The sequence below is a fragment of the Thamnophis elegans genome, chromosome 11 (genome assembly GCF_009769535.1).
Source record: "Thamnophis elegans isolate rThaEle1 chromosome 11, rThaEle1.pri, whole genome shotgun sequence".
In the NCBI taxonomy this organism is placed as follows: Eukaryota; Metazoa; Chordata; class Lepidosauria; order Squamata; family Colubridae; genus Thamnophis; species Thamnophis elegans.
In genome coordinates, this window is record NC_045551.1 from 18,565,778 (window position 1) to 18,593,430 (window position 27,653).

The 27,653-nt window shown below is 41.1% G+C and overlaps 1 protein-coding gene across 1 annotated transcript in view; it reads left to right on the forward strand.

The window, feature by feature from the left end:
* SMPX (small muscle protein X-linked) overlaps nt 1-26,075 on the forward strand; it is a 54,178-nt gene extending 28,103 nt beyond the window's left edge. Inside the window, exons 2-3 of the mRNA XM_032226663.1 lie at nt 8,353-8,436; nt 25,916-26,075. Of these exons, the coding sequence (XP_032082554.1) occupies nt 8,353-8,436; nt 25,916-26,050 (219 nt within the window). The 3' untranslated portion in view covers nt 26,051-26,075. The remainder of the gene's footprint in view (nt 1-8,352; nt 8,437-25,915) is intronic.
* The last annotated feature ends 1,578 nt before the right edge of the window (nt 26,076-27,653 follow it).

Genomic DNA, 27,653 nt, shown 5'->3' on the forward strand with positions numbered 1-27,653 from the left:
TAACTTATGATGCAACAGTTAGATTGTATGGACTTTGGAGAGAAATTTATAAACATGATTAAGACAATATATGATAAACAAACAGCAACATTCCTGACACTTCAAGGCGGTGCAATGGGAACCTTCCAAAGGCGCACACAGTTTTCCTAAAATAAAAAGAATGTTTTGGATTAGTAGACAATGGACATTGGGTGGCCCAAATGGGAAAAGGGGAAATTAGCTATGCTGTTTTTCACCCGAAAACCTCAGAATTAGCTTTGCTTCTTCTGTGCCTATCAGTAAAGTCATACTGTTGGTAAAATAATATCCAAAGAATTTCTTTTGCCACATATGCCAATGCCAACTCTCCAATATTAGCCTACCTGGACCCCACCAGGAGGCCAACCAACACCCCCAAAATGTAAGCAGCCAACTAAGAGTCAGAGGAGGAGGAGAAGCCAGGAGAAATCCCGGCCTGAGAGGCTCTGGCAGTGCTGGAAGCCAGAGCAGGGGCATGCCCTGTTGGCGTGCACCCCAAACAGCAGGCTGAAAACCTGAGCAGCTGTCAATGAGTATGAGAAAGTGGGTGGGGGATGGCCTGTACCAGGGTCCCAAGACCTGTTGGGTGATGAATGTGGCAAGCCAAAGATAGTCTCATTGGGAGTCAATGAGATCTGAGGGTTGAAAGGTGGAAAGAGAGATGGCCAGTTGAGTGGGACTAGCCCACTGAGTGAAAGCTCACCACCCACAGCCCATCGATGGAGGAACTGAATAAGTTTGGTGGCTTGGAGATCCAGGTGGCCACATCACCCAGGGCAGTGGGAGTTTCAAAAATTTTCATTACTGGTTCATTGGACGTGGCTAGGTGGGGGGGGGGGTGTCACCTGACTGAGTGGATGTGGCCAACTTGACATCAGCCACATTCCTGCCCACTCAGTCACACAACACCCCCCCACCACCAAGCCACCCCCACAGGAAAAGATAAGAAATTTTTTGAAATGTCTACCTTTCTACTCCTGCTCATGTTTCCCCTTCTTTAATGGCCCCACCTGCCACTCCCAAGTCACACCCCACTGCAAGACACACATCTTACCAGAGTCTGGCAGCTCTGTTGCATCTCTCAGCTGTTGTGTGCAGGGAAAAACCTTGCACAATAAAAATGTCTCTTGAGTACGAGGCAATTAACAACTTCTCGCACTCGGGAAGTTTTTGTTTACTGTGCAAGATTTTTCCCTGCATACAACAACTGAGAGATGCTTGCCATTGGGCACAATTTGGGGGTGGCAGGTGGGGCAGGGTATGGGGTGGGCTGGGCCATGGGATGTGCATCTTACCGGAGACTGGCAGCTCCAGATCTTGCAGCTTTTGGGGGGGTTTTCTTAAAAAAACCCAGCCTCTCCAGATGAAAACTTCCTTGAAAACTTCCGAGGTTGCTTCTGGAGGGAGCAGTCAGACAACATTCCCCCCTCCCCTCCCCTTCAAGGAGCCTCAGAGCCTGCAGCAACTCCCAGCCCTTTCACAGTAAAGAAAAACTTTTTTGTGAGTGCAAGGCAATTAACAATTTCTCGCACTCGTGTTAAGTTTTTCTTTATTGTTTAAGGGCCGGGAGTTGCTCCAAGGCTGTAGGCTCCGAGGCTCCGAGGCTACAGGCAGCTGGTGAGGGGGGGTGTCAGCCACTCACCGGTGACTGGAAAGCGAGGTCATCCACTGCCAGCTTGCTCAGCAACCCCCTACCCACCTAATATGCCCTTCCTCCCGATCCTTCCAACCCCACTGGCTGGGCTCAGCCACTCACCCGGCTCTTTCTTCTTCTGTTTCCAAACTAAGCCCTGGTTGGTTGGTTAAAGTGCAGATTGGATCCTAATGCTCCATCACTGGAGGCTTTTAAAAGGGAGAATTTTCAGCAGCCAGCTTGCAAAGAAAGCTCTCAGCCATGACTGGCCTGGTTGCTGCTCCCGCCGGCCAGGCAGACAAAGGGAGTGGGTGGCAGCTGCAGCTTTGGCCTGGTGTGAGCTGCGGGCCTGGCCTGGGGAGGCGGGGAATGGATCCCCTGGGCGGCTGCTGTGACAACTGTGGAGGGAGAGCCCCTTCTCGCCTCTGACAGACCTTCCCCATGGTTGCAGCCGCAGCACCCCACTCCTGTTGGCATGCTGAGCTGGGCCACAGGGCCAGTCTGGTCCCATCCCACATGTTGCACCCCCCCTCCCAGCCTTCACCCATGCCTCTGTGCCATTTTTGGGTACCCAGTTTGCTGGGCTGCCCACATCCCTGCCATGGAAGTGTGGGCAAAGGCTGGGAGTGGGTGCAACATGTGGGAGATCCTAGCTGCAGTTTACTCATGAGGGACATTGGCCGGGAGAGGCAGGGAGAAAGGCCAATGGTGCTCATGAGCAAACTGAGGCTCCTAAGTGGGATCGAGCCTCCCCGCTCACATCTTTACCTGAGGGCATTACTGGCAGCTACTTCCTGAAATCTGTACTCTTCCCGCTGCTGCTTGGCCTCCTCGATGTGTGGAGGCAGGAGGCAGTGGTTTCATTCACTGCCTACGAGCTCCGGGGGCAAGCAAGCCAGGATCTGCCAGCTGCCTCTAATCTGCAGTTTACTCGTGAGCATGGTGCTCATGAAGTAAACTGCAGATTAGAGGCAGCTGGTGCAAACACTACACCTGAAGGACAGGCATCATTTGGCAGAGGCAGTGCCAACTCTGCTCTGTGGAATTGGGGACCCTACCAGCTTTTGGGGCTGCTGCTCACCATATCCTGGCCAAAGCCACATGGGAAAACTCCCCGGGAGTTCCGGGATGCCCCGCCGCCACTGCTACCACGACAGCTGGGACAGGGACACTGCCCACCGCTGCTGCCACTGTTGCAGCCACCACTGCTTTCTCCTCCTGTGGACCAGTTTGGGGGCATGGACAGCCAGCAGTCACTAATGGTTTTGCAACCCAAGCTGGCATACCACTACCAGTTTGGCCAAACAGGTCTGAACCGCTAGGAACCCACCTCTGACCCACAGAGGCATACTGCCAAGTGAGGATAAAGGAGGGGAATGAGTGGGAAATGGCATTTAATTGCCCCCTGGACTGCTACCAGCTTCAGGTGATGCCACTTGGCCTGCAGAGAGCACCTGTTTGCAAGGTTATTTTTTAAAGTCATGGGGTTCTGAAAGGTTGTTTTCCCCTAAAGTGCTGAGGAGGCTCTGCAACTTTTTTTCCCTATTTGGCACTTTAGAAAAGAAAAGAAAAACTTTGCAGAGCCAGCTTGGCACTTTAGGGGAAAAAAACTTGCAGCACTTTGAAAAAAACTGGTAGAACCATGGGGTTGTAAAAAGAAACCTTGTATAGCAATGCTGCCAGGGGTGGGTTCCTGCCAGTTCCAACCTCTTCTATAGAAGAGGTTCCACAAATCTACAATGCCGTTTAGAACCAGTTCCAACTCCCTCCCCCTGCCCGTCCGCACATCATCAAGATGAAGAGCAAGAGGAGGAATTCTGGGAGTTGAAGTCCACAAGTTTTAAAGCTGTCAAGTTTAAACAGCCCTGTTTTTTTTTCTAAAGGGTTAGGGGTACAAGGGTCTTGTAACTTGACAGCTTTAAGACTTGCACACTTCAATGCCAGAATTTCTGAGCCAACATGACTGGAGGAGGAATTCTGGGAGTTGAGGTCCACAAGTCTTAAAGCTGTCAAGCTTGAATACCCATGGGTTTTTTTTTCTAAAGGGTTAGGGGTGCAAGGGTCTTGTAACTTGACAGCTTTAAGACTTGCTTGCTTCAAATGCCAGAGTTTCTGAGCCAACATTTTGGTTGCTAAGCAAGAGCGTTGTTAAGTGAGTTTCACCACATTTTACAAGTTGGCCATGCCCACCAGTCACATGACTGCCAAGCCACTCCCTCTTGGTCACATGGTGGGCAAGCCACTCCTACCCAGTCACATGGCCAGCAAGCCACTCCCACAAAGCAGGCCACACCTATAGAAGAGGTTCTAAAAAATTTTGAAACCCACCACTGAGTGTGGTCCAAGGCTCAGAGGCAATGGCGGGTGTTGGTGTGTCAAAATACGAAGTCACTGCCTGCCGCTGCCTCCCCTGTTGTAGCTGAACTGCCAGTTCAGCATTTGGGGCAGAGCCAACCTACTGCTGCTGCCCTCTGAAAGCTGCTTGCTTGTCTGGCTCTCTATCCAGCACCCACAGTGAGTTATCCATGCAGCAACTTTCCAATGGAGATGTCCTGCAAAGAAATGGCAGCACCGAATTGGCAGAGGAGAGTTGGCAGACAAGAAGGCTGCCCCCTGCTGACCGCCCAGTTGTCATAGACCCCTTAACCTGCAGGCAGTTCCTAGAAGTCAGTAAAACCTCATTTGAAGTGTGGACAGACCATAAGAACTTAGAAGCATTGAAGACCCCTTGGACATTATCTCCTAAGCAAGTTCAATGGGCACAATACTTCAACTGCTTCAATTTTAATCTCCTCTACCTATCTGGAGGGAAAAAATCTTTTGGCAGATAATCTCTCCTTGATGGCACAATATAACAGTGCCCAAGAAGATGTTAACTCCATCATCCCATCCAAACACTTCATAGCCAGCCCTTAGGAGGCAGCAGAGGAAACCACCTCTGCAATCAACCAAACACTTAGTGTGGCCATCGAGGGATGTCTTGGTAGGAGGTGTCCTCAAAGGTTGTCATGGCATGGAAAGGGAATAAAGTGTAAGTCCTAGTCAGCCAGAGGACATTAGTCCTACAGCAGAGCCATGACACAAGGGCACTAGGCATTTTGGATTTGTAAAGAGTCTTCACCTAGTGAAAAGGCAGTCTTGGTGGCCAAAAATGAAGAAGGACATAGAGGCATATGTGGCCAGCTGCCCTATGTGTGCTTCAATGAAGCAGCTACCTGGGAAGCCCCCAGGGCTGCTGCAGCCAGTGGCTAACCCCTGAGAAGAGATCTCAATGGACTTCATCATCAAGCTACGAGAGTGCTGAAAATACTGTAATCTGGATTATCACTGACTTTTTTTTCCAAGCAGGCACATTTTGTGATGTATCCTAGGATTCCTCAGCCTGAGTCCCGGCTAGGCTATTTGTGCAGCACAGATACTGATTGCATGGGATCCGGGAGCAGATTATCTTTGACCAAGGAGTACAATTCACATCAAAGTTTTGGTGGGAGTTCCTAAAGTTGATGGAGCTGGCAGTTGAGTCAGATGAGTCAGATGAGATGGAGGGGATGCCTGGGTTACCATTGGAGCCGATGGAAGGCTCTGAGGAACAGGAGGTCTCAGAGGCAAATGCAGAGCAGGGCCCATCTGCTCACACTCAGATGGAAAGACAGCTGTTTTCAGGGCCTGAGATGAGCGAGGGGGAGGAACTGGGCCCTGTCCCAGATGTGCATATTCACAGAAGAGAGCAATGCAGGACTGAGGGCCAGATATTCAGTAAAAGAAGGAAACGTTAACATGCTTCTCCCTGGCTGGGATATAAGGAGGAGGGATGTGGGAGGCATGAGTGTTGGAGACATCCATTCATGCTCCAGAAGAAAGTTACCTCTGGCAGATTCCTTACCAGGATTTCCTTGCCACTAACCAGGTTGGTCAGGACTCTTTGTGTTGGGATTGAAATGCTAATTGAGACTTCCTGCAGGGAACTCAGAGACTGTTGTGGCTTGTGAATCACCTATGGATGTGTGATCTGGAGCTTTGTCAGTGAATACCGTGAATTCCTGCCTTTCCAAATAAAAAGTTTTTTTCCTCACAACTAGGCTGTTGATTTGGGGCTCGTGAAGGCTGGGTTAGAACACCTCCCAGGGACTTAGGTCCACCCATCAACCTCACACTACTGGAGTCTGTTAATATATGAATTCGGTTCTATAGCAATATCTGTGATGTTATGCGAACTATCAGCAGATCAATTGAATCAAGCTTCTGCCTTTTGCAGAAGTAGCATATAATAACTCTGTGCATTGTAGCACAGGGTTTACTTCTTTATGGGTGGTTACTGGAATAGAGTTTGTACCTATGCCAGAGCTCCCTCAAGAAACGCCATCTTCAGAATCATTGGCTGAGTGAATGGATACCTTAAAAGCCACTTGAATCACAGTGCATAAAGCCTTAGAGAAGGTGAGAGACATACAAAAGAGACTAGCAGACAAGAAGGCACTTCAGAAGGAATATAGAGTATGAGACAGAGTGTACCTATCTGCAAAGTTTCTGAACCTGAGGCAACCTTGTAAAAAACCTTTCCCAATTCTCCAGGTCATCAATTCAGTGACAGTGGGATTAAAACTGCCAAAAAGCACCAGGCACATTCACCCAGTGTTCCGCGGCAACCTCTTGAAGCCTTTCTGTGATTCAGCATTAAGACGTGCTACTGAACCACCTCCTTCCCCTATCTTAGTGAGAGAAGAATACTTTGAAATCAAAGAAATTCTTCACTCCCAAAAATTCAAGGGAAGTTGCAGTATTTAGTGTTGTGGAAAGGACTCCTTTAGCAGATGCTGAGTAGATGGCAGCAAAGGATATTAGGACATCTAGACTCATTAGTCTAGTTCCATACCAAATAGCCAAACCGACCCAGAATGGATAGTAGGGTAGAGAACTCCGTGTTGTGTAATATTTTGTACATTTGTTTTTTTCAAGGTTATCTTTTTTGGAAGTGTCGGCATGTCAATGCTGACTCATAACACACTTCTACTTGCAACTTGACAACAAAAAGGGAAGGGGGAGGGGAATCTTGGAATGTATTGGGAGCTGAGAGGGAGGTGATGGATTTATGTGAACCATTTCCAGCCTGATAAAATCCTGACATGTCAAGGGCTCAAGGCTGTACAATGGGAACCTTCCGAAGGTGCAGACTGTCTTCCCAAAATAAAAAGAATGTGTTGGATTGATGGACAATGGACAATCGGTGGCCTGAATGGGGAAAAGAGGAGATGCTGTTTTTCATGCAAAAACCTCACAGCTAGCTTCGCTTCTTTTATGCTTGTATTGATCTATCAGTAAAGTCATACTCTTGGTAAAATAATGTCCCAAGAGTTTCTTTTGCTGCATGTGCCAATGGGACAGTTGACAGCTAGGGAAAATCTACCAATTTGTTTCCTCGAGATGCCTTGCACACACTTCCTAAAGATAGCTTCATTTTACAGTATTGTGGCAAAACTGATAGTAGATAGTTATCAGCAATTGGAAGACAAATTTTACACCAGCATACTTTTCTGTTAGCTTGGATATGGGTGATTACTATTTATAATGTGCATAAGGAAGAGTTCTCTATTTCCAAATCAACCCTTTGATTAATCATGCCTATATTCTCTGAACCACAGCAAGTAATTTTGGAAGTGCTTTGATAGATGTGAAATACAAATTCAGTGTAATGTAAATGCAGTGCTTAAAGGTTCAAGGCTAGTCAATAAATTCTAGGTGCTCCTTTAAGAATATTTGAGGACTGTGAAGGCTATTAATTGGCTGATGAGTCTTTGTTCAGCATGCAAACCATCAGCATGCAAATCTTACTTTGTATGAATATGGAAGTTATTACAATTTCTTATGGATACTATATCTGAGATGCAAAGGCTGAATGACTATTAGTGGTTGTCTGGATTTCTGCAGCCTCAATATCATTCTCCTTTATTCAGTTTTGACTGAAACTAAAACTCTTTGCAGCAGTTTAAGAAGCCATATTAACTCCATACATTTTATCTTATCCTCCACAAGTAGAAAGTAAAGTTGCTCTGCTCTTGGAAAATAACAATAATGCTTAGACATATATCATTCCATAGTGCTTTACTGCACTCTCTTAGTGCACTCAGCATATTGCCCCCAACAAGCTTGGTCCTCATTTTACCAACCTCAGAAAGATGGAAGGCTCAATCAACCTTGAGCCAGTCAGGATTGAACTCCTGGCTGTGGGCAGAGTTAGCCTGCAATACTACATTCTAACCACTGCAACACCACAGCCCTTGACAGAGGGCTCTGATTTTATAATGACCATAACCACAGATAAAAAAAGCTGTCCTTTACAGGGAAATGTGAAGAACAAAGGGTTTAAATACAAAATGTTTTCCTTATACATTAATATTGTAGCACCAGATTATATTGAGCACTAATATAATAAAGCACTAACAAAATTTATATGTCCCATATAAAAATGGCTCGGAGCACTGCCACTGATATGGAAGTTTAACTTGATATTTTGATGTCCGAATTAATCTTATTTTAAATCTGCCTAAATTAAAAATAATAAAATAAGACATTTAATAAAAGAGATGAGAAACAAAATATAATTTGCCTGGACAATCAAGAAAACTCCATCCATCTCTTAATTTTTGTAGATCTACTACAATATAACTTCATGTTATCTTCATGTAATTTCATGTAATTTCCAGGCAAATATCAACATCCCAATGGGGGCATTTTTGCCTGGTGCTGGTCAACCTCCTAAAAGAAAAGAATCTACTGAACTCGAAGAGGTAAGAACAATATGTGCTTATCTGATTAGAACTCCACACATTAAGTAAGTACTATGTTCACCAGTGACATTTAATTCTGTAATACCTCAGGAAAATATTCATTTCATTCATATGACTAGAAAACATAAGTAAACAGTCAGTGCAAATATAATCTTCCCAATCTAAAGTCATTAACTAATATATGTAAAGCAGAGTAGTATTTTAGAGTGCTAATATATGGAAGCAATATAAAATCAGCATTAAAATGTTAGCAGCTTTGTTTCCTGAAGTGTTTTCCTGTGCATCCTTTCTATATATTATAACTAGAGTATGGCGTATATTGCATTTTCTGAAGCTATATAAATATCTTGCGCTATCACTATCCTTTTAGGGCCCATATATATATATATATATATATATATATATATATATTCAGATTTTGTGATATAATAATTATATTCTAAAAGCAACTATAGAGATTCCCAGTATGAATCAGAGTGATATTGCCTTGGGTGACACAGCTAATGATTATTTCTTCCACCTCCCCATTTTTCTATTCCTCACCTCCAAGAACAATCTTCCCGTATACATTTAAATATATAGTTAATAGTATCTGGAAGGGGGAAATGCATTGATTTTACTTTATGTATCAGAGAAATTAAAGATTACATCTGGTATCCAACGCATTTCTATTTGGTAGAAATATGAATATTAATTGTATCATTCTAAAAGCAGGATGAATGTAGACAGCAGAGACAATTATTGTCATTCTGGCACTCTTATATTTAAACTTTTGTCCAATAATCCTTCTACATTTATTAATAAATATTCTAAACGACCAAGAGGACATCAGACAGTTCTTTTAGTCCCTGACAATCATTCCCTAAGCATCCTATTCATTCTCCTACACACTTTACCTCTATCAAATATTGCTTTTACCATATTCAACAAACTACCTAAAACTTCATAGTTATGCAAAATATCCATAATTCAATATTGTCTATATAGTAGCCAAAATAATAATTGTCCAATACTGGAATACTCTAGATAACATAATAGCTGAGATGTGAATTAACAAGGCCTCTTCAAGTGAAACACTATAACATGGGTCCTCAGACTTTGGCAGGCGGGCCACATCCAGCCTGCCAAAGCCATTAATCCAGCCCACGCAGGACCACGAGGCTGCCCAGTCCAGATCATTCCATCCGCCATTCGGGCGAGTGCAGGACTTACCTTCACGAGCCCTGAGGGCTGGAACTGAAAGGTAGGCCAACAATTCTGGTCTGCAGAGATGTTCTGGAGGAGGGGGATGTGCAAAACAGGGAGCACAGACACTTCAGGAAGCCAGAAATGGGCAAAACCAGCCAGTTTTTGCCCAAAAAACAAACTGTTTTTGCCTGGTTTTTGTTTGCAGAATGTTTCTGAAGGTGGAGTGGTGGTGATGAAAAATGGGGTGCACAGATACCCCAGGAGGCCCAAAACCAGGCCATTTTTGCCTATTTTTCGCCTGCAGAATGCTTTTGGAGATGGGGGGTGGTAAAAAACAGGGTGTACAGAAGCCCCAGGAGGCCAAAAAACTGGCAAAAATGGCCCATTTTTCACCTCCAGAAGATAGATAAAGAGAGACAGAGAGAGATAGAAAGGGACAGAGGGGGAGAGAGAGAAAGAGACAGAGAAAGAGAGAGACACACACACACACACACAGAGAGATTTCTCAAGCTCCTTGAAGCTGAGAAGAATTGCTGCACAGATGCCCCAGGAGGCCAAAAAACTGGCAAAACAGCCCGTTTTTCATCTCCAGAAGATAGATAAAGAGAGATAGAGATAGATAGAAAGGGACAGAGGGGGAGAGAGAGAAAGAGAGAGAGAAAGAGAGAGAAAGAAAGAAATAAAGAAAGAAAGAAAGAGAGAGAGAGAGAGAGAGAGAGAGAGAGAGAGATATTTCTTAAGCTCCTTGAAGCTGAGAAGAATTGCTGCACAGATGCCCCAGGAGGCCAAAAAACTGGCAAAAACAGCCCGTTTTTCATCTCCAGAAGATAGATAAAGAGAGATAGAGATAGATAGAAAGGGACAGAGGGGGAGAGAGAGAAAGAGAGAGAGAAAGAGAGAGAAAGAAAGAAATAAAGAAAGAAAGAAAGAGAGAGAGAGAGAGAGAGAGAGAGAGAGAGAGATATTTCTTAAGCTCCTTGAAGCTGAGAAGAATTGCTGCACAGATGCCCCAGGAGGCCAAAAAACTGGCAAAAACACCCCGTTTTTCATCTCCAGAAGATAGATAAAGAGAGAGAGAGAGAGAGACAGAGAGAGATAGCAAGAGACAGAGGGACAGAGGGAGAGAGAGAGAGAAAGAGAAATAGATAGAGGTAGGGAAAGGGAGAAAGAGAGAAAGAGAGAGACAGATTTCTCAAGCTCCCTTGGACTGAGAAGAATTGCTGCAAAACTGAGTTTCCTGAACTGGACCACCACTCCTAAACAACTGAAAAATGATCCAGTAAAAAGAAAAGGCAACCAAAAGAGCAACATGCAAACAGAAGCAAATAAAACACCCCCAGGATCAAAACAAAGTTTAATTTGTGTGCATTATTCAATGGACTGTTAAATTGGTCATGCCCACCTTATCACATGACCTAGCCACACCCACTCAGTCACATGACACTCTAGCCACGCCTACACAGCCGGTCTGGTCCTCCAACAGTCTGAGGGACTGTGAATTGCCCCCCCTGTTTAAAAAGTTTGAGGACCCCTGCACTATAATATGGTATAATTTACATATATGGTAAATTTGTAAATGTGTAGTGTCTATCTATTAGTATAAGTATAATCTTTATTGTCATTGTACTTAAATACAACGAAATTGTAATGGGATGTTTGTTTTTTGTTTTTTCTATCCTCCCCCCCCCCATGCAGCTTGGATTTATGTTAATGTTATTGTTAATGATATTGTTTTTTAACCATAATTCAACAAAAATATTTTTAATTAGAAAGTTTTTTAATTTTAATTTGAAACAAGTACAACATCTTTCTTTACATCTATAGAAAATGTATCAGTCAATCACAAATAAACTTTGGTACATCTCCTCCACAGTCAACAAATAACTCATATTAACTCGAGCATTTTAACTCAGATATTCATACATATCACCATCGTCATATATCCATTTTCATTTGACTGTAATTATTATTTAAAAATATTAATAAAAGTAATAATCTTGAACAATACATGCCCACACAATAAAAATATTTTTAAAAACATTGCAAATTGCAATTCTATATATTGTCATCATCGACAGATGGACGTTCACCACATGCTGGTAGTGATCAATCAAGGCATTCACATAAAGAAAAAGTAGATAAGATTACTACCATGTTTCCTCAAAAATAAGACCTGGTCTTATTTTCTTTTTGGCCCCAAAATAAGCACCAGGTCTTATTTTGGGGGGACGTCTTACCCAGGACCACCCCATCTATGCCTCTCATGCCCCAATACCTGTCATGCCACTAGCTGACTTCTTATGCAGCTGCTCATAGCCGCTTGCATCCAGACACTGCATGGCTTATCATGGCGGTGCTGTTGCTCATGGAAGGAGACTGCATGGCTTCTTGTGCTATTTCATGTGTGAGAAGCAGCATTGGCATGATGACCCTGGCAGTGTTCTGCTGTGAGCAGCAGCACCAGCACAACGAGGCTTGTGGTGTTTTGCTATGAGTGGCAGCACCAGTGCAATGATCCATGTGGTGTCCGGCCACAAGTGGCAGCACAGGTGTGATGCACCATGTGGTGTTTGGTTGTGAGTGGCCATAAGCAGCTGCAGAAATCATACAGTGGCATGACAGTTGTCAGGGTGTGGGAGGTCTGGCTGCAGTGGTCCTAAGGTAAGCAGGTGTGGGGCAGATCCACCACCACCGGGCCCACCCTCACTTGATTTTTAAGCCTGCGCCTTCCCCTACCTCATACAACCAGATGGTGGGGGGGGGTGTCTTAATTAGGGCTTATTTTTGGGCTATGACTTATATTAGGCACAGGTGTGAAAATCGGGTTAGGTTTTGTTTTGGGGGTATGTCCTATTTTTGGGGAAGCACAGTAGTCTTAGTCATACATATACCATATGCACCATTGCTGATAATGGTTAGGATGCTACCAGTTATTTTTGGCATATTTTGACCAGGATGTTACAAACAGAACCACTGTCCAGTTTTTTTCCCCTCAACATGCTTGCCTAATTTTTACAGAGAGGACTTCTAATCTGGAGACTACCTTAAAAGCCAGCAACAATTGCCCATATTCCAAAAACTTTAGGTTATGCAGTGTGCCAATATATTCTCAGGATGCCAGCTGTATAGAAAAATTGGAGTTTGCACCAGAATTGCTGGCTTAGCAAAGAGGTCTAAAATAGTGCTTCAATGTAGATATGGTTGATACAGATTTGTTTCTTATAATAATCAAGGATCATCTAGTGAAACACTGTTGACCTTGAAATGTTGAGAACAGCACAGCACCTTATCAGTTCTTCCTTTGAGTTATCCCAAAGGACAAATAAAGACTCTTAGTTAATGCCCTATGTCCCATACACATCTCTATTTCACATTGTGTCATTTGCCTCATGATTTCTGAAAACAGTGTTGCTGTTTATGACAAGGCAGTACAGCAAATGTACTTTTGTGGTAGAAAGGGAGGCTGGCTTAAACCCAGAAACTGGTAAACAGGATGAGATGATTCCTTCTGATGGAAAAAGTATCCCTCCCAAAAATTCTGCAGAGCTTTGGCACTGCAAATAGAAAATTTCTGTGTGGGTGTGGCATGCGCACACATTTATGTCTTTGAGAGAGATAGAGAAGCACAGACAGAAACTGACTAAACGTTGGCTGTATCATAGCTGATTCAGAAATAAAAACATATGATGATGTGGGATTTGCATTGGTGCAAAGCTGATTTTAAAGCCATGGGAGATCTACACTGAGGTTTTAAAATCAAAATTGGGGAAGGGACTACATTTTAGAATTAGGAATGGAGAAAATGTAGGAGATGTGAATATTTCTGATAAAAATACAGTCTGTTCAGTTAGAGATTGTCAAATAAACTAATTTACTATCAAAAGACATATAATTGACTTTTGACACATCAAACCAAATTCTAATTTCAGATGCATGTCAGCATTCCTGAGAAGGGGAATCTAATGTGAACAAGGATGAGTGAAAGGCAAAGACAATGCCTTCATATTAGCAACCCCTTAGATAAAGAACAGGCAGTGCAACAAAGAAGGGATATAGTGAGTACATTATCAACTTTTTATTTACATCCTATACCTCCCTTGTGGCCAGCAGATCATAATGTGCAAAAGAACCAGTGCTCCTGGATTTGGACTTTCAACACATGAGTCGTTGAAAGAAAATTGTGATTTTAAATAAAACTTCTGGAGTTAAATCTTTTTAGATAATAGCACAGTCATAACAAAAACTCACATACTTCTTATTTATGATTTCAAAATGGAATGAGCTTTCAGTATAGAATTTTCCATGCCTTCATTATTCCCTGACCCAGTGGGAAAAAACAATGTTAATTTGCAAAAGGAGAATAATTTAGCTGAAATATAAATAGATATAAGGAAATGGTCTTTCTTTCTTTGTTTGTACGATATTTTTTGGAGTACAAGACACACCGGAGTATAAGACGTACCAAGATTTTGAAGAGGCATTTTTTTTTAAAAAAAAGTAGGTAGGTAGATAGAGGGAGAGGGAGAGGGAGGGATGGAGGGAGAAAGAGAAACAGAAAAAAATACAGTAGGTAGGTAGGGAGAGAGAGGGTAGCTAGGTAGGTAGATAGAGGGATAGAGAGAGAGAGAAATACAGTAGGGAGGGAGAGAGAGAGAGAGACAGTAGGTAGGTAGGTAGGTAGGTAGGTGGAAGGAGGGAAGGAGGGAGAGAGAGAGAGAGAAATACAGTAGGTAGGTAGGAAGAGAGAGAGAATAGGTAAGTAGGTAGGTAGATGTTTCCAGGTGTATTTATCCATGTGCTGGAGAAGGAAATCGCTGACAATCTGCAGCATCTGTTTCTGCTGGCACAGCACTTGATCAATGTAATTCTCATCAATCACTTTAACTAAAGAACTTTCTGAAAGGAAAAAAAGTTTTTGCAGTCTGCAAACCTCCCAGAAACGTCCCGTTTTTCGTGAAAATGGGTCCGTTTTTTAAAAAAAGGCATGAATAGCCTGGGGGGGGGCTTGCAGAGTGCTCCTGGGAAGGTGGGGGGGACAAAAAACGGGCCTGTTTTTCATCAAAAAATTACATGCATAGCCTTATGGAGGCTTATAGAGTGCTGCTGGGGGTTGGGGGGGGCAAAATTGCGCAAACAATGCCCCCTTTTTTGCTAATTTCTGCCCTCTCCATCCCCCAGGAGCTCTCTGAAAGCCTCCATAAGGCTCTGCATTTTGGTGACGGGGCGGGGCTTCAGGAGGCAAAAAATGCTGTATTCGATGTATAAGATGCACCTAGATTTTCAGCCTCTTTTTTGAGGAAAAAGGTGCGGCTTATACTCCGAAAAATACGGTAAATAAAGATATGCTATCATTTAGTCAATCCACCTTATGTACTAAGTGCCCTGACATAATGTGTATTTTGCAATTTTAAGGACTCCCTGAACAAACGAGAATCAGTTTTAGATTTGTGACTTCACACCATTATCTCTTTTTATTATTAGATAGTATCCTTGTCATTGTTGTGGCTTGCCAGCAGCCAGCAGAACTGGCAGCAGATTCAGATTGTGAGGAGATTGGGGAGGACCATAGGCCAATCCTGGAGTCTGGGGAAGGCTCTGATGAGGGCTCTGTGCCAGAGAGGGGGCCAGAGCCATATGACAGTTATCAGATGCCTTCAGAGTCAGACATCAGTGAGGCAGACGAACAGCTGGAGCCTGTTGCCAGTGTGCACATGTGCAGAGTTGCCAGATGAAGGGAACAGCTAAAGAACAGGGATTGACTTGGGAGTAAGGCCACAAGTGGATGATGAATGGCCCCTTCCAGAGGAAATAAAAAAGGAGCAAAAGGGGAGTGGAGTTTACAGGAGACAATTAGTTTGATTAATTGACTCATGACTTTTAATATTTTGTTTCTCATAGTTTCATGAAACCATACTTGTTACAATGTACAGTATCTCTCCCTGAACTTATCACCAGCCATTGCACTCAAAGTGAAGAAGATGCCTCATTGAGAAATAGACCAATTGCCACTTTTACACAATCACAGCTCTCGCTGCAGGGTTTTAAATGCATCAGACAAGACAAATGCATGCAATATATTTTATCAATAGAAAAAGGGGAGGGGCCCTGTTCCTTTATTCATTTCTTTCTCATGGATTGGATTCGTATGAAATATTCTTGCACACTCATGTCTATGTGTGTATGTATACAGTATGTGTATGCACATCAAAGATATATATTGTGTACCATAAACAAATAAAGTCATGAAGCAACTTGAGCAATTTATGCAGTGGTAGGATTCAAGTAATTTAACAACCGGTTCTCTGCCCTAATGAGCAGTTTGACAAACTGCTCAGTAAGTTAACTACCGGTTCCCCTGAAGTGATGCGAACTGGCTGAATCCCACCACTGCATTTATGGTAATCCCAGATTAATTCTGAAATATGTTTTGTACTTGCTGAATAAACATGTATTCAGGATTGAGAAACATATACAACATCAAAATGGATACCTATAAGACCTTGCTCAGTAGAGAAATATTGGAATCAGTGGAGGAATTATTTCAGGAGTTGAAGAGAATTGGCTACTTAGTTTGAAAATAATTCAGAAATGCCCTAGACCTTACATAATACAACATTCATCTGCTATTCATTAAAACAGATTGACTTTCTTCAGGCTTCTACATACTTAAATCTGAAACAGTACATTTCTGTTTTAACAGCCCCATTATCTTTAACTAGTTGATTTTTTAAAAGCATTTTCAACATTTTTCATGTAATCCTGAAAAAAGGCAGACAATTTTAGTTCATAGCAGATGGAAAGTGGGGTTAACTTGAGAACTAAAGATTTTTTCCCCAAATTATTTGTTAAATATACAATTGTAGAAAAGAACCTTGAACAAGAGTTGAACTTGTCAATAATATCACATTATGTAGAAATGAGGGATAATTCTCATTCAGATGAATTCCACTCATCAGTGGTATAGCTATGGCACATGACTAGGTGCACACTTTCAAAATTGAGTACCCCTAAATTCTGAATAGCCAAATGTGAGTACAGAACACATTAAGCCCCCAAGCAAACTGTGGTAATGCCAAAATGATGACACATGCAACATAATTACATCAATGCCACACTGATGTATTTGGGCAAGATGTAAGTCATGGCAGTCAACTGATTATGTCATTATGAATGCATTGTCCTTTTTTATTTTTATTAAAGAGTTTTAATAGATTTTGCAAATATTTCCCCTTCCCCTTCCCTCCCTCCACCCCAGCCCTATCCTCTCCAACCCTCCCTCCCACCAACCTCCCAGAGCAAAATACAGGGTATAAACATTTACCAATCATACACTAACATAAGCTAACTAACTATAGCATCCTACCTCCTCTTGGACTTTAACTCCACTTTTATTAAGCTAACTTTAGATAAATTATAACATTCCTTGTTCATTCATAAGCTAATTGAAATTTCTTAGTCCGATATTTATTTTGAATGTAGTCAATCCATTTCTCAATTCTAGCTTGTATTTCTCATCTGAATAGTCCTTCAAATATGCTGAGATTTTGGCCATCTCCGCTAAGTTTACTAATTTTAGCATCCATTCTTGAATAGTAGGAAATTCTTCCTTCTTCCAGTACTGCGCCACCAACAATCTTGCTGCCGTTGTTAAGTTCAAAATCAAATTAGTCTCTATAACTGTACAATCTGTAATTATACCTAGCAAGAACAGCTGGGGAGTGAACTTTATCCTCTCTTTAAGAATATTTTGAATAATCCACCATATTTTTATCCAAAATGCTTTAACTTTTTTACAAGTCCACCATACATGATAATACGTAGCGTCAAGACAATCACATCTCCAACATTTGGATTGTAAATTTGGATACATACAAGCTAACTTTTTGGGATCTAAATGCCATCTATAAAACATCTTATAAAAATTCTCTCAAGTTTTGAGCTTGCGTAAATTTTACATTTCTTACCCAAATCTTTTCCCATGTTTCCATCATTATTGGTTTTGTGCCCATTTTATCATGCAATCTTTAACTAACTCTGTTTCAGAATCTATTTCTATCAGTATATTATACAACCTTTTTATATGCATTTGACTCTGATCCCTAATTTGTTTTACCAAATTATCCTCATTTTGTATGATACCAATTTTCTGGTCTTTTTTCCATCTAGCCTGTAACTGTCCATACTGAAACCAGGTTTGAGTTACCCTTTCCTCTCTTAATACATTCAAAGGTTTTAACTGTAGTACACCTCTTTCTATGAAGAAGCTTTTTATATGTCATTACATCCTGTTTTTGTTCTATACTTATATTCTCTATCGTCTGGGTACTACCCACATAGGTATCTTATCATTTAACTTATATTGATATATTTTCCAGACACGCAATAGAGCATTCCTTAATATGTGGCTTTTAAAGATCTTGTCCACCTTCTTATCATATATTAAATAAGCATGCCAATCATATACCAGATCATATCCCCCAATATTCAATATTCTGTCCTCTGATAGGTTAATCCAATCACTAATTTTAAGTTGGGCATTTTCAAACCTCCTCTTTCACGTATATCTTGCATTATTTTAAGTTTTATTCTCGGTTTCTTCCCTGCCCAAACAAAGCTATTAATACATTTCTGCCATTCTTCCAAATTTGCATCTTTTTTGAGTATTGGTATCATTTGAAAAAGAAATAGAAACTTAGGCAAAACGTTCATTTTTACTGCTGCTATCCTTCCCAGCAAAGACAATTGTAATTTTTTCCATTTATTCATCTCTGTCTGTATTTTGTGCCATAATGATTCATAATTTAACTTATATAATTTCCCATTTGAGGTTGTAATATAAACTCCTAAATAATTAACCTTTTTTACTATCTCGTATACTGTTACTCTTTCTAATTCTTCCTTTTGATTTGTAGTCATATTTTTAACTATCATCTTTGTTTTCCCTAGATTTATTTTAAACCCAGATACTTGGCCATATTGATTATGTTCATTAAACCTATAGCTGATTTCCCCCGTTGGGTTAATGTTACAACCAAGTCGTCTGCAAATGCTCGTACTCTGTATTCATAATGCCTAATCTTAATTCCCTGTGCATCATCTGAATCACGTATTCTATTCAGCAATAATTCCAAAGTTAAAATAAACAATAATGGAGACAGGGAACAGCCCTGTCTTGTTCCTTTTTCAATTGTAAAAGATTCCATTAGACTACCATTAACTATAATTTGTGCTGTTTGTTTCTGGTATATTGCATTGATAGATTGTGTAAAATACTCTCCAAACTGCATCTTTTGGGTTATTTTCATTAGAAATTGCCAATTCACTGAATCAAATGCTTTCTCCGCATCCAATAATATAAGCACTGCTGGGACTTGGTTATTCTTCCCCAAATACTCCAATATATTAACAATTTGTCTTACATTACTTTTCATTTGTCTCCCATGTATAAAACCAGATTGATCATTGTGAATCATTTGTTGTATAACTGACATGAACCTATTTGCTAGTATTTTAGCAAAAATGTTATAATCTGTATTAAGTAGTGATAGAGGCCTATAGTGTTTTGGCTGAGTGTGATCTTTATCTTTCGGAATCAGGGAAATCAAGGCTGTTTTCCAAGATGGTGGTACCCCTCCTTCCAATTGTATTTTATTAAATAGTTCCTTAAGAGGTTCTACCATTTCTAGTTGTAAATTTTTATAATAAACAGCTGTCAATCCATCTGTGCCAGGGGCCTTACCAACTTTTAACTGCTCAATTACCAGGAAAATTTCCTCCGTGGTTATCAGTTGATTCAATCTTTCCCTTTGCTCATCTGTAACTATGGGGATATTCTCATTCTCCAAATATCTATCTATATCTAAACCTTGTATTTTATCACCAGTGTACAGTCTCGTATAGAATTCTAAAAAGGCCTTTTTAATCATATCCTGTTGATAGACTTCTTTACCTTTGTACTCTATTTTCTCTATAGTACGAGACTTTTGTTTTTTCCTTAACATATATGCTAACCATCTGCCTGGTTTATTTGCATTGCAAAAAATATTGTGTTTAGCGTATAGCAAGTTAGTTGCTACTTGATCTGACATCAACATGTTAAATTGCCCTCGCAGTAAACTAATTGCTTCTTTTGTCTTCTTATCATCTGGATTAGATATTAGCACCTGCTCTTTTTTTTTATCCCCTCTTCTAATTCCCTTTGTTTTCCCCCTGTCTACGTCTATATAGGTTATTCAAGTTTATTAAAACACCTCTCATATATGCTTTACTTGCATCCCAAACCATTTCCATGGATGTTCCCTTATCATGTTAAAAGCAAAATATTCTTTCAGTAGTTTTTTGCATTCTATGACATTTCCCTCATATCTAAATAAATTTTCATTTAACCACCAAGACCTCCTAGATCCCTCTCCATATTCCAGTTCTATCCAAATCGGGTTATGATCTGTTAGTGTTCTTGGGCACTTCTTCGTCTTCTCCAACCTGGAAAGAAAATTATTCGTAATTAATATAAAGTCAATTCTAGAGAAGGATTGGTGCCTATAGGAAAAAAAATGTAAAGTCTTGTTCTTTAACATTCCGTTCTCGCCAAATATCCCTCAGTTCCATATCATCCATCATATTGAAGAAAGATTTAGGCAATCTTGCTCATGTTTGAGTATTTTGCAAAGTCCCTTCTTATCTTTCATAGTATCCAATACTCCGTTCCAATCACCCAATAATATACATGATCTATAATCCCATTGTATTAGTTTAGTATGGAGCAACTTGTAAAAATTTTCTTGTTGTTGATTGGGAGCATATACTCCCGTTAAAAGTATTTTCTTTCCTTCTATTAATAATTCAATTGCAATATATCTTCCTTGAGGATCTGCTTCAATTAATTCAGCCTTTAAGTCTTTCCTTAAATATATAACTAAAACATTTTTCTTCTCTGGAGCAGATGCCACAAAATGTATTCCCAATCTTGCATTCATCAAATATTTCTGGTCATTTGTTCTAATATGTGTTTCTTGCAAACAAATTACATCATTTTTGAATTGTTTCAAATGGTGAAATATTTTTTTCCCTTTTTTGTGGTGAATTTAAGCCATTAACTTTCCAGGTTAAAAATTTAATTGTCATCTTCAGCCCCCTGAAGCTTTTTAAGAGCCACCTGGAAATCTTGCTGGAATTTCTTCTTCAGTCTGGCTCCCCCCACAGCTTCTGTATTTATGTTTGTAGTTTCTTGGATTGTTGTCTGAGCTTGTTGCATCTTTAATTCTTGTTCTTTACCATAACTCCTTCTGTCTCCTCAAGTAATTCCAGGGCTTGAGCAACACCCACTTGTACCTGGATATTTTCCTGTCTAGCATCCCCTGCTTCTTTTCTTCTTCTGGATCCTGGAGATGGTGGGTATCCAGCCTTTAGTACATTACTATAAAAATCTCTTGCCTTCCAAACTGAATTAAGATGATATCTTTCTCCTAAATAATTCACCACCAATCCGGCTGGAACCTCCCATCTATACTGTATCTGATTTGGTTTGGTTTGGTTTATTAGATTTATATGCCACCCTTCTCCCAAGGACTCAGGGCGGCATACAGCATTAAAAGAAACACATAATACAAAAGTTAAAAAAAATAGAATATCCCAAACAAACCCAATTAGAATTGACAATAACATTTAAAAAAAAATGAATTAAAATTAACAATGATCAATAATTTGTTTTGTTTTGTTCAGGCCAGGTTGGCTTGCTGGGAAAGCCAACATTTTAGGGCACGTCGGAAGGATCGGAGGTCAGGGATTATACGAAGCTCTGGGGGCAGCTCATTTCAGAGGCAAGGCGCTCCCACAGAGAAGGCTCTCCCCCTGGGGGTCGCTAGCCGACACTGCCTGGCCGACGGCACCCTGAGGAGGGCAACTCTGTGGGATCACACTGGACAGTGGGAGGCTACCGGTGGCAGTAGGTAGTCTCGCAGGTACCCTGGGCCTAAGCCATGGAGCGCTTTAAAGGTCATAATTAGTACCTTGAATCGCACCCGGAAGACAACTGGCAACCAGTGCAGGCCACCTAAAAGGGGTGTAATATGATAACCCATGCAGCCGCATTCTGGACCAGTTGAAGCCTCCGGGTGCTCTTCAAGGGCAGCCCCATGTAGAGAGCATTACAGTAGTCTAGGCGAGAAAGGACGAGGGCATGAGTGACTGTGCACAGAGCATCCCGATCCAGGAAGGGGCGCAACTGACATGCCAGGCGAACCTGGTAAAAGGCCCCCCTGGTCACTGCCGTCAGATGTTCTTCTAAACTAAGCTACGTATCCAGGAGGATGCCCAGATTGCGGGCCCTCTCTGAAGGGGCTAAAATTTCTCCCCCTATCATCAAAGATGGAACAAGATGCACAAATCGGGATGACGGAAACCACAGCCACTCTGTCTTGGAGGGATTGAGCTTGAGCCTGTTCCTCCCCATTCAGATCCGCACAACCTCCAAGCATCGGGACATCATGTTGAGGGCATCGTTTGGGTGGTTTGGGGTAGAGATGAAAAGTTGGGCATCATCAGCATATTGATGATACCGTACCCCAAAACCACAGATGATCTCACCCAGTGGTTTCATATATATGTTGTACAGGAGGGGTGAGAGAACCGACCCCTGGGGCTCCCCACAAGTGACGTGCCTTGGGGTCGATCTCTGCCCTCCAGTCAACACAAACTGCAATTGATCCGACAGGTAGGAGAACCACTGTAAAACAGTGCCTCCCACTCCCAACCCCCCGAATTGTCGCAGTAGGATACCATGGTCGATGGTAGTGAAAGCCGCTGAGAGGTCTTAATAGGGCCAGGACAGAGGAGCAGCCACTGTCCCGGGCCCGCCAGAGATCATCGACCAACGTGACCAATGCTGTCTCCGTGCTGTCTCTGGGCCTGAAACCTGACTGAAACAGATCTAGGTAGACAGCTTCATCCAGGGACTGGGGAAGCTGACGTGCTACTGCACTCTCAACAACCTTCGCTACAAAGCAAAGGTTGGAGACCGGACGATAGTTGGATAAAGAAGCTGGGTCCAGGGAAGGCTTCTTAAGGAGGAGTCTCACCACTGCCTCCTTCAAGGCGATGGGAAAGAACCCCTCTCTCAACAAAGCATTGGTAATCACCTGGAGCCATCCTTGTGTCACCTCCCAGGAAGCCGAGACTAACCAAGAGGGGCATGGGTCCAGCACACAAGTGGCAGCACTGAGTCTCCCCATAATCCTGTCCATGCCCTCAGGGGTCACAGGATCAAACTCATCCCAGATGGTCTCCACAGGATTCATCACCGTCAACTCGCCCGAATCTACCCAGTCAGAGTCCAAGCCTGTTCGGATCTGAGCGATTTTATCCTGCAGATACTGAACAAATTCTTCAGCCCTACCCTGCAAGGGGTCTTTCCCAGCTCCTTGGTTAAGTAAGGAGCGGGTCACCTTAAACAGGGCAGCTGGGCAGTTATCTGCAGACGCGATAAGAGCAGAAAAATCTTGCCGTTTTGCCACTTTTATCGCCACTAAGTAGGATTTAATATGAATTCTTACTAGTGTTCGATCAGATTCAGACCGGCTGGCCCCCCAACTACTCTCTAGGCGTCTTTTCCGGCATTTCATCTCCCGGAGCTCCTCGGTAAACTAGGGATCGACACCGGGTCAGAGGCCGCAAAGGCACAACACAATCCAAAGCCCCAGCAGCCGTGCTATCCCAGACTTCCACTAGGGCTTTCGGTCGAGTTGTGAGCAAGGGGTTCATGAAAAGTCCCAAGCTCCATCAGGAACCTTTCAGGGTCCATCAGGCACCTGGGGTGGAACCATCTAGTCGGTTCCACCTCCCTGCGGTGAGGGGTAGCAGTATGGAAGTCAAGCCTGATGTGGAAATAATCCGACCATGACAAGGGTTGGATAGAAATATCCCCTAAATCTAGATCATTCATCCACTGCCTAGAGACAAAAACCAGGTTGAGCGTATCTGGCAGTTTCTAAGTTCATCCACTAGGAATGCATAGTCCTTTCTGGATCTCAACATTTTAGGGGGAATTTCCTTCAATACTACCACCTCCTGACCTGCAACCTGTAATTTGTTTTTATAAGTTGTTTGTAATACTCCATTCCTTGTTTTCCTGGTGACAAAATAGATTACAATATCTCTTGGTAGTTGTCTCTGTCTGGCAATTCATGAATTAACACGGTAAATTTTGTCAATCTGCCAATCATATTCTGCCTTGGGTTCCCCAGTTAGTTGAGCAAAGGCTTCTGCAAAAATTTCTTTCAAGTTTTCTTGGTTATTTTCTTTCAGGCCTCTTATTCTCAAAGCAAATTCCATGGCTCGATATTGTATCATTGTAACTTCTGCCTCTGACTTTTCGATCTTGCTTTTAGCCTCATCAACTTTGTTCTCCAAATTCACATTAGACTGATTAATTTCTTCCACCCTATCCTCCAGTGATGTTACATAACCAAGCAAACCCTTAAATGCATCCACTATGTCCTCTCTTATTTGATTGCGAGTTTGGATTAAATCCTTAATTTCAGACATTTCGTCAGACACATCTTTAAAAGCAGTTGTAATTTTTCCTTCCAAAACAGAGGCTGGTTCCTTTAAAGCATCTTGGAGAGCTTCAAGTGTCAATATTTGTGTATCCGCTGGGGGTAATAAAGACTGCAATTTGTGTGTCTGGGCTGGGGAACTTCCAGCGCTCTTAGAAGCACTTAACTTTGTTTGCTTTGAAGCCATTTCCAAATATTCAAATCACACTTTTCAGCAGCCAAATTATTGAGTCCAAAAAGTCCACCTAATCCCCAGATTTGTTAAATTTTATAGCTTGTTAGTAAACCAATGCTATTTTGTTTAATCTTGAACTCTTGGTTCTTTTAACAACGTTAACAAGCACTTAACAAATACTTTCCTTTTTAAGTTTCACTTTCACCACGCCCTTTGATGTTCAGGCGCCATCTTCCCTTTTGTTCCCCTTAATCTTCACAGAAGGAGGTAATACTGTATCAGAGTTAAAGTTTGTACTTGCAATTGTAATCACTCCTGTCTTTGCTCTGCCTGCTTCTTATTCAAATGTAGATTAAAACGTTGATTGCAGGGATGGTCGTGGCATTTTGTTTCTGCTGCAGCAGAAGCATCCCCGGAAGCGGAGCAATGTCAGGCTGCTGGGGGGCTCTCACCCTTCGAGCCTCAGAATTGTTCCTGGGGATCTAGAGGAACTCTACCCTTGCCCGGCTGCTCACCTCCCCCTCTTTTCCCGAGGGGAGAGTTTTCAAGCCGCTAGACAGCTGATTTATGCTGTTCTAGCAGCTTAACATGATCACGGGGCTGGCGTTCCCAAAGGAGCGTCCTTCAACACCTACAGTGCCACCGGAAGTCCATGAATGCATTGTCCTTTGACCTCTTTGCTATTCCCCTTGGAAGTCCATGTGTGAATGGCAGATACCATAATGAATTATTTGTTGAAGCTCTCAAAAATTACCTGGTTGCTACTAAACAGAAATAGGCATGTGACAGGTATTTTGAATATAATCCCCTAGCCTTCCCACCAGCAACATGGCCAATGAAAGCAACTATGAGAATTGTAGTCCAAATCATCAGGATCATATCAAATTGTTACCTGTTCTGTAAAGAAGAGAATTCCAATTTTGATAATATGAACAATTTACTTTATGCTAGTATTCTGTTGCAGAAAATCAGGAGATTTGGACTGTGAGATCAAGAAATAGCTTTATTTGGCCAAATGGTTCAGATAGAGATATCAATTTTCTAACATCTGAACAGCATTCTAATCCAAACACACATGTTTATATTGTATTCAAAGCATCAAAAGCACAGAAATATTTTAAAGCGTTCTTATTGGCTAAATTCCTTAATTCTAAGCAAGGAAGCAAATTCTACCGTATTTTCCCTTCATGTCTAGGCTGCAGTAGGAAGCAGGAAGCACTGAATACATACTGGCTTTTGTGGTTAAGCTATATTCTGACTCGTAGGCGAGACCTCTGACTTGGCCTCCTTAGAACAGATGTTGTGGTCTGACATTTGTATTTCCAGAGTTCAAGTTTCCGGTTCAAGACTCAGTAAATATATAACAAAATAGAAGGGATAGATGGGTCCCCCAGGAGGTCTTATATTCTGACCCTGTTTCATGTTATGTCCAAATCTCGCTTTATGTCCTGTCTTAGTGTTGTTAAATATATTCTTATATTCTAACCTTAACTATGTAATGTTATCTATTTCCTGATTTCTTGTTACAATCAATTGAAGAATAAAGTTTATTATTTTTATATAGAGTCTTCCAACTCCACCTGAAGAAGAAAAGAAAAAGACTCTCCCAGGAGCCAAGAAGCTACCAGGCCCAGCAGTTAATCTCTCAGAAATCCAGAATGTAAAGAGTGAACTGAAATTTGTTCCAAGATTTGAATAATAAAAGAAATGAAATTGTACCACTATCTGTGTTCTGAATCAAAGGAAAATTACTTACATGCATAGGATTGCTTCTGAAGATGAATGAGAAACTGAAACCCCCACATTAGAAATGGTTTATTCCTGTACAATATAAATAATATGTCTGTGTGGATTAACTAAAGCTGCCTCAGGAAGTTATACATGTCATTAAAATCAATATTTTCATTTTCAAAATAAACTTTGGCATAAGCAGTATGAGTTGCAAAGAAATGGTATGTGAGGTGAGTCTTTTTTCTAGGTTCAGTTCTGACAATGTGAATGTGGTGTATTTGCCAATATGATCCTGCTTGTAACTTTTCAAATTAAAATACCCTATTCGCTTCCTCCCACTTCCAGTTAGGCATTTGTTTAGTCAAGTAATGATCACAATAGTATGATCACACTTTAAAAACAAGAATAGTGTGTTTTTGGCTAGGATCAGCATGTGATTTTCTAGGGCTCGGTGATGCAAGCTTAAATCCATAAACCTTACTAAGTGATCTTGGGATAGTAACTATATCTTAAGGAACTTCTTAAAGGACTAGTTTGATATCTATAAGTCAAACCATATAAGATCTGTTTTTTTTTAATAAATGTTTTTTAATTTTAATTTAAAACAGGTACAGCATCTTTCTTTACATCTGTAGAAAATGTATCAATCAATTACAGATAAGTTTTGGTACATCTCCTCCACAGTCAACCAACATAACTCATATTAACTCAAGCATTATTATATATCCATTTTCATTTAACTGTAATTATTATTTAGAAATATTAATAAAAGTAATAATCTTGAACAATACCTGCCCACACCGGTGGGAAAAGAAAAAATAAAAAAAGGGCAAATAAAAAATAAAAATTAAAATAAAAAATAAAAAATAAAAATAATACAAAAAAAGACAAAAACGACAAGAGACAAGGCAGGAAAACAAAACAAAACACAGGTGTCTATTATGAAGAAAAAAAAGAAGTATATCAACTGGTTACAACATGCTTTGGTGCTTCTCTTCCATTAGCTCATATTAATTCAAATATCTTAACTCGTATATTTACCATATCAACATCATTATACCTCCAGTTTTAATTACCTATGGTTATTTAAACATCCTTCATCCTTAGCTATGCTAAAGAATTAATCCATAACACATGCTGACAATTCATTTACTTATTTGTAGAATCCTCTATTATCATCAAATCCTCATGTCCTATTTTAGCTGGACATCCATAATATTTAATTATATCATATATCATAACATTTTCCCAGTATTGATTAACATTTGATTGTATGTATTTTATTTAGTTTTTTTAATACTGATAATTATTGTAGTTAATACTCTTTATGTATAATCTAAAGATGTTTTCTCATATCCAATTGTTAGTTATCATATCAACTCCACATTATATACATTACTATCAATATCAATTATTATTCAACTATATATGTTACAAAAAAAAGCAATTAGGTTTAGCTAGTTTTCAATTGTATTCTTCAATCTATCAGCCAGTTCCAAATTATATATATATTACTATCCATATCAGTCATTATTCAGCTATATTTATTACACATTAAGGTAATCAGATTT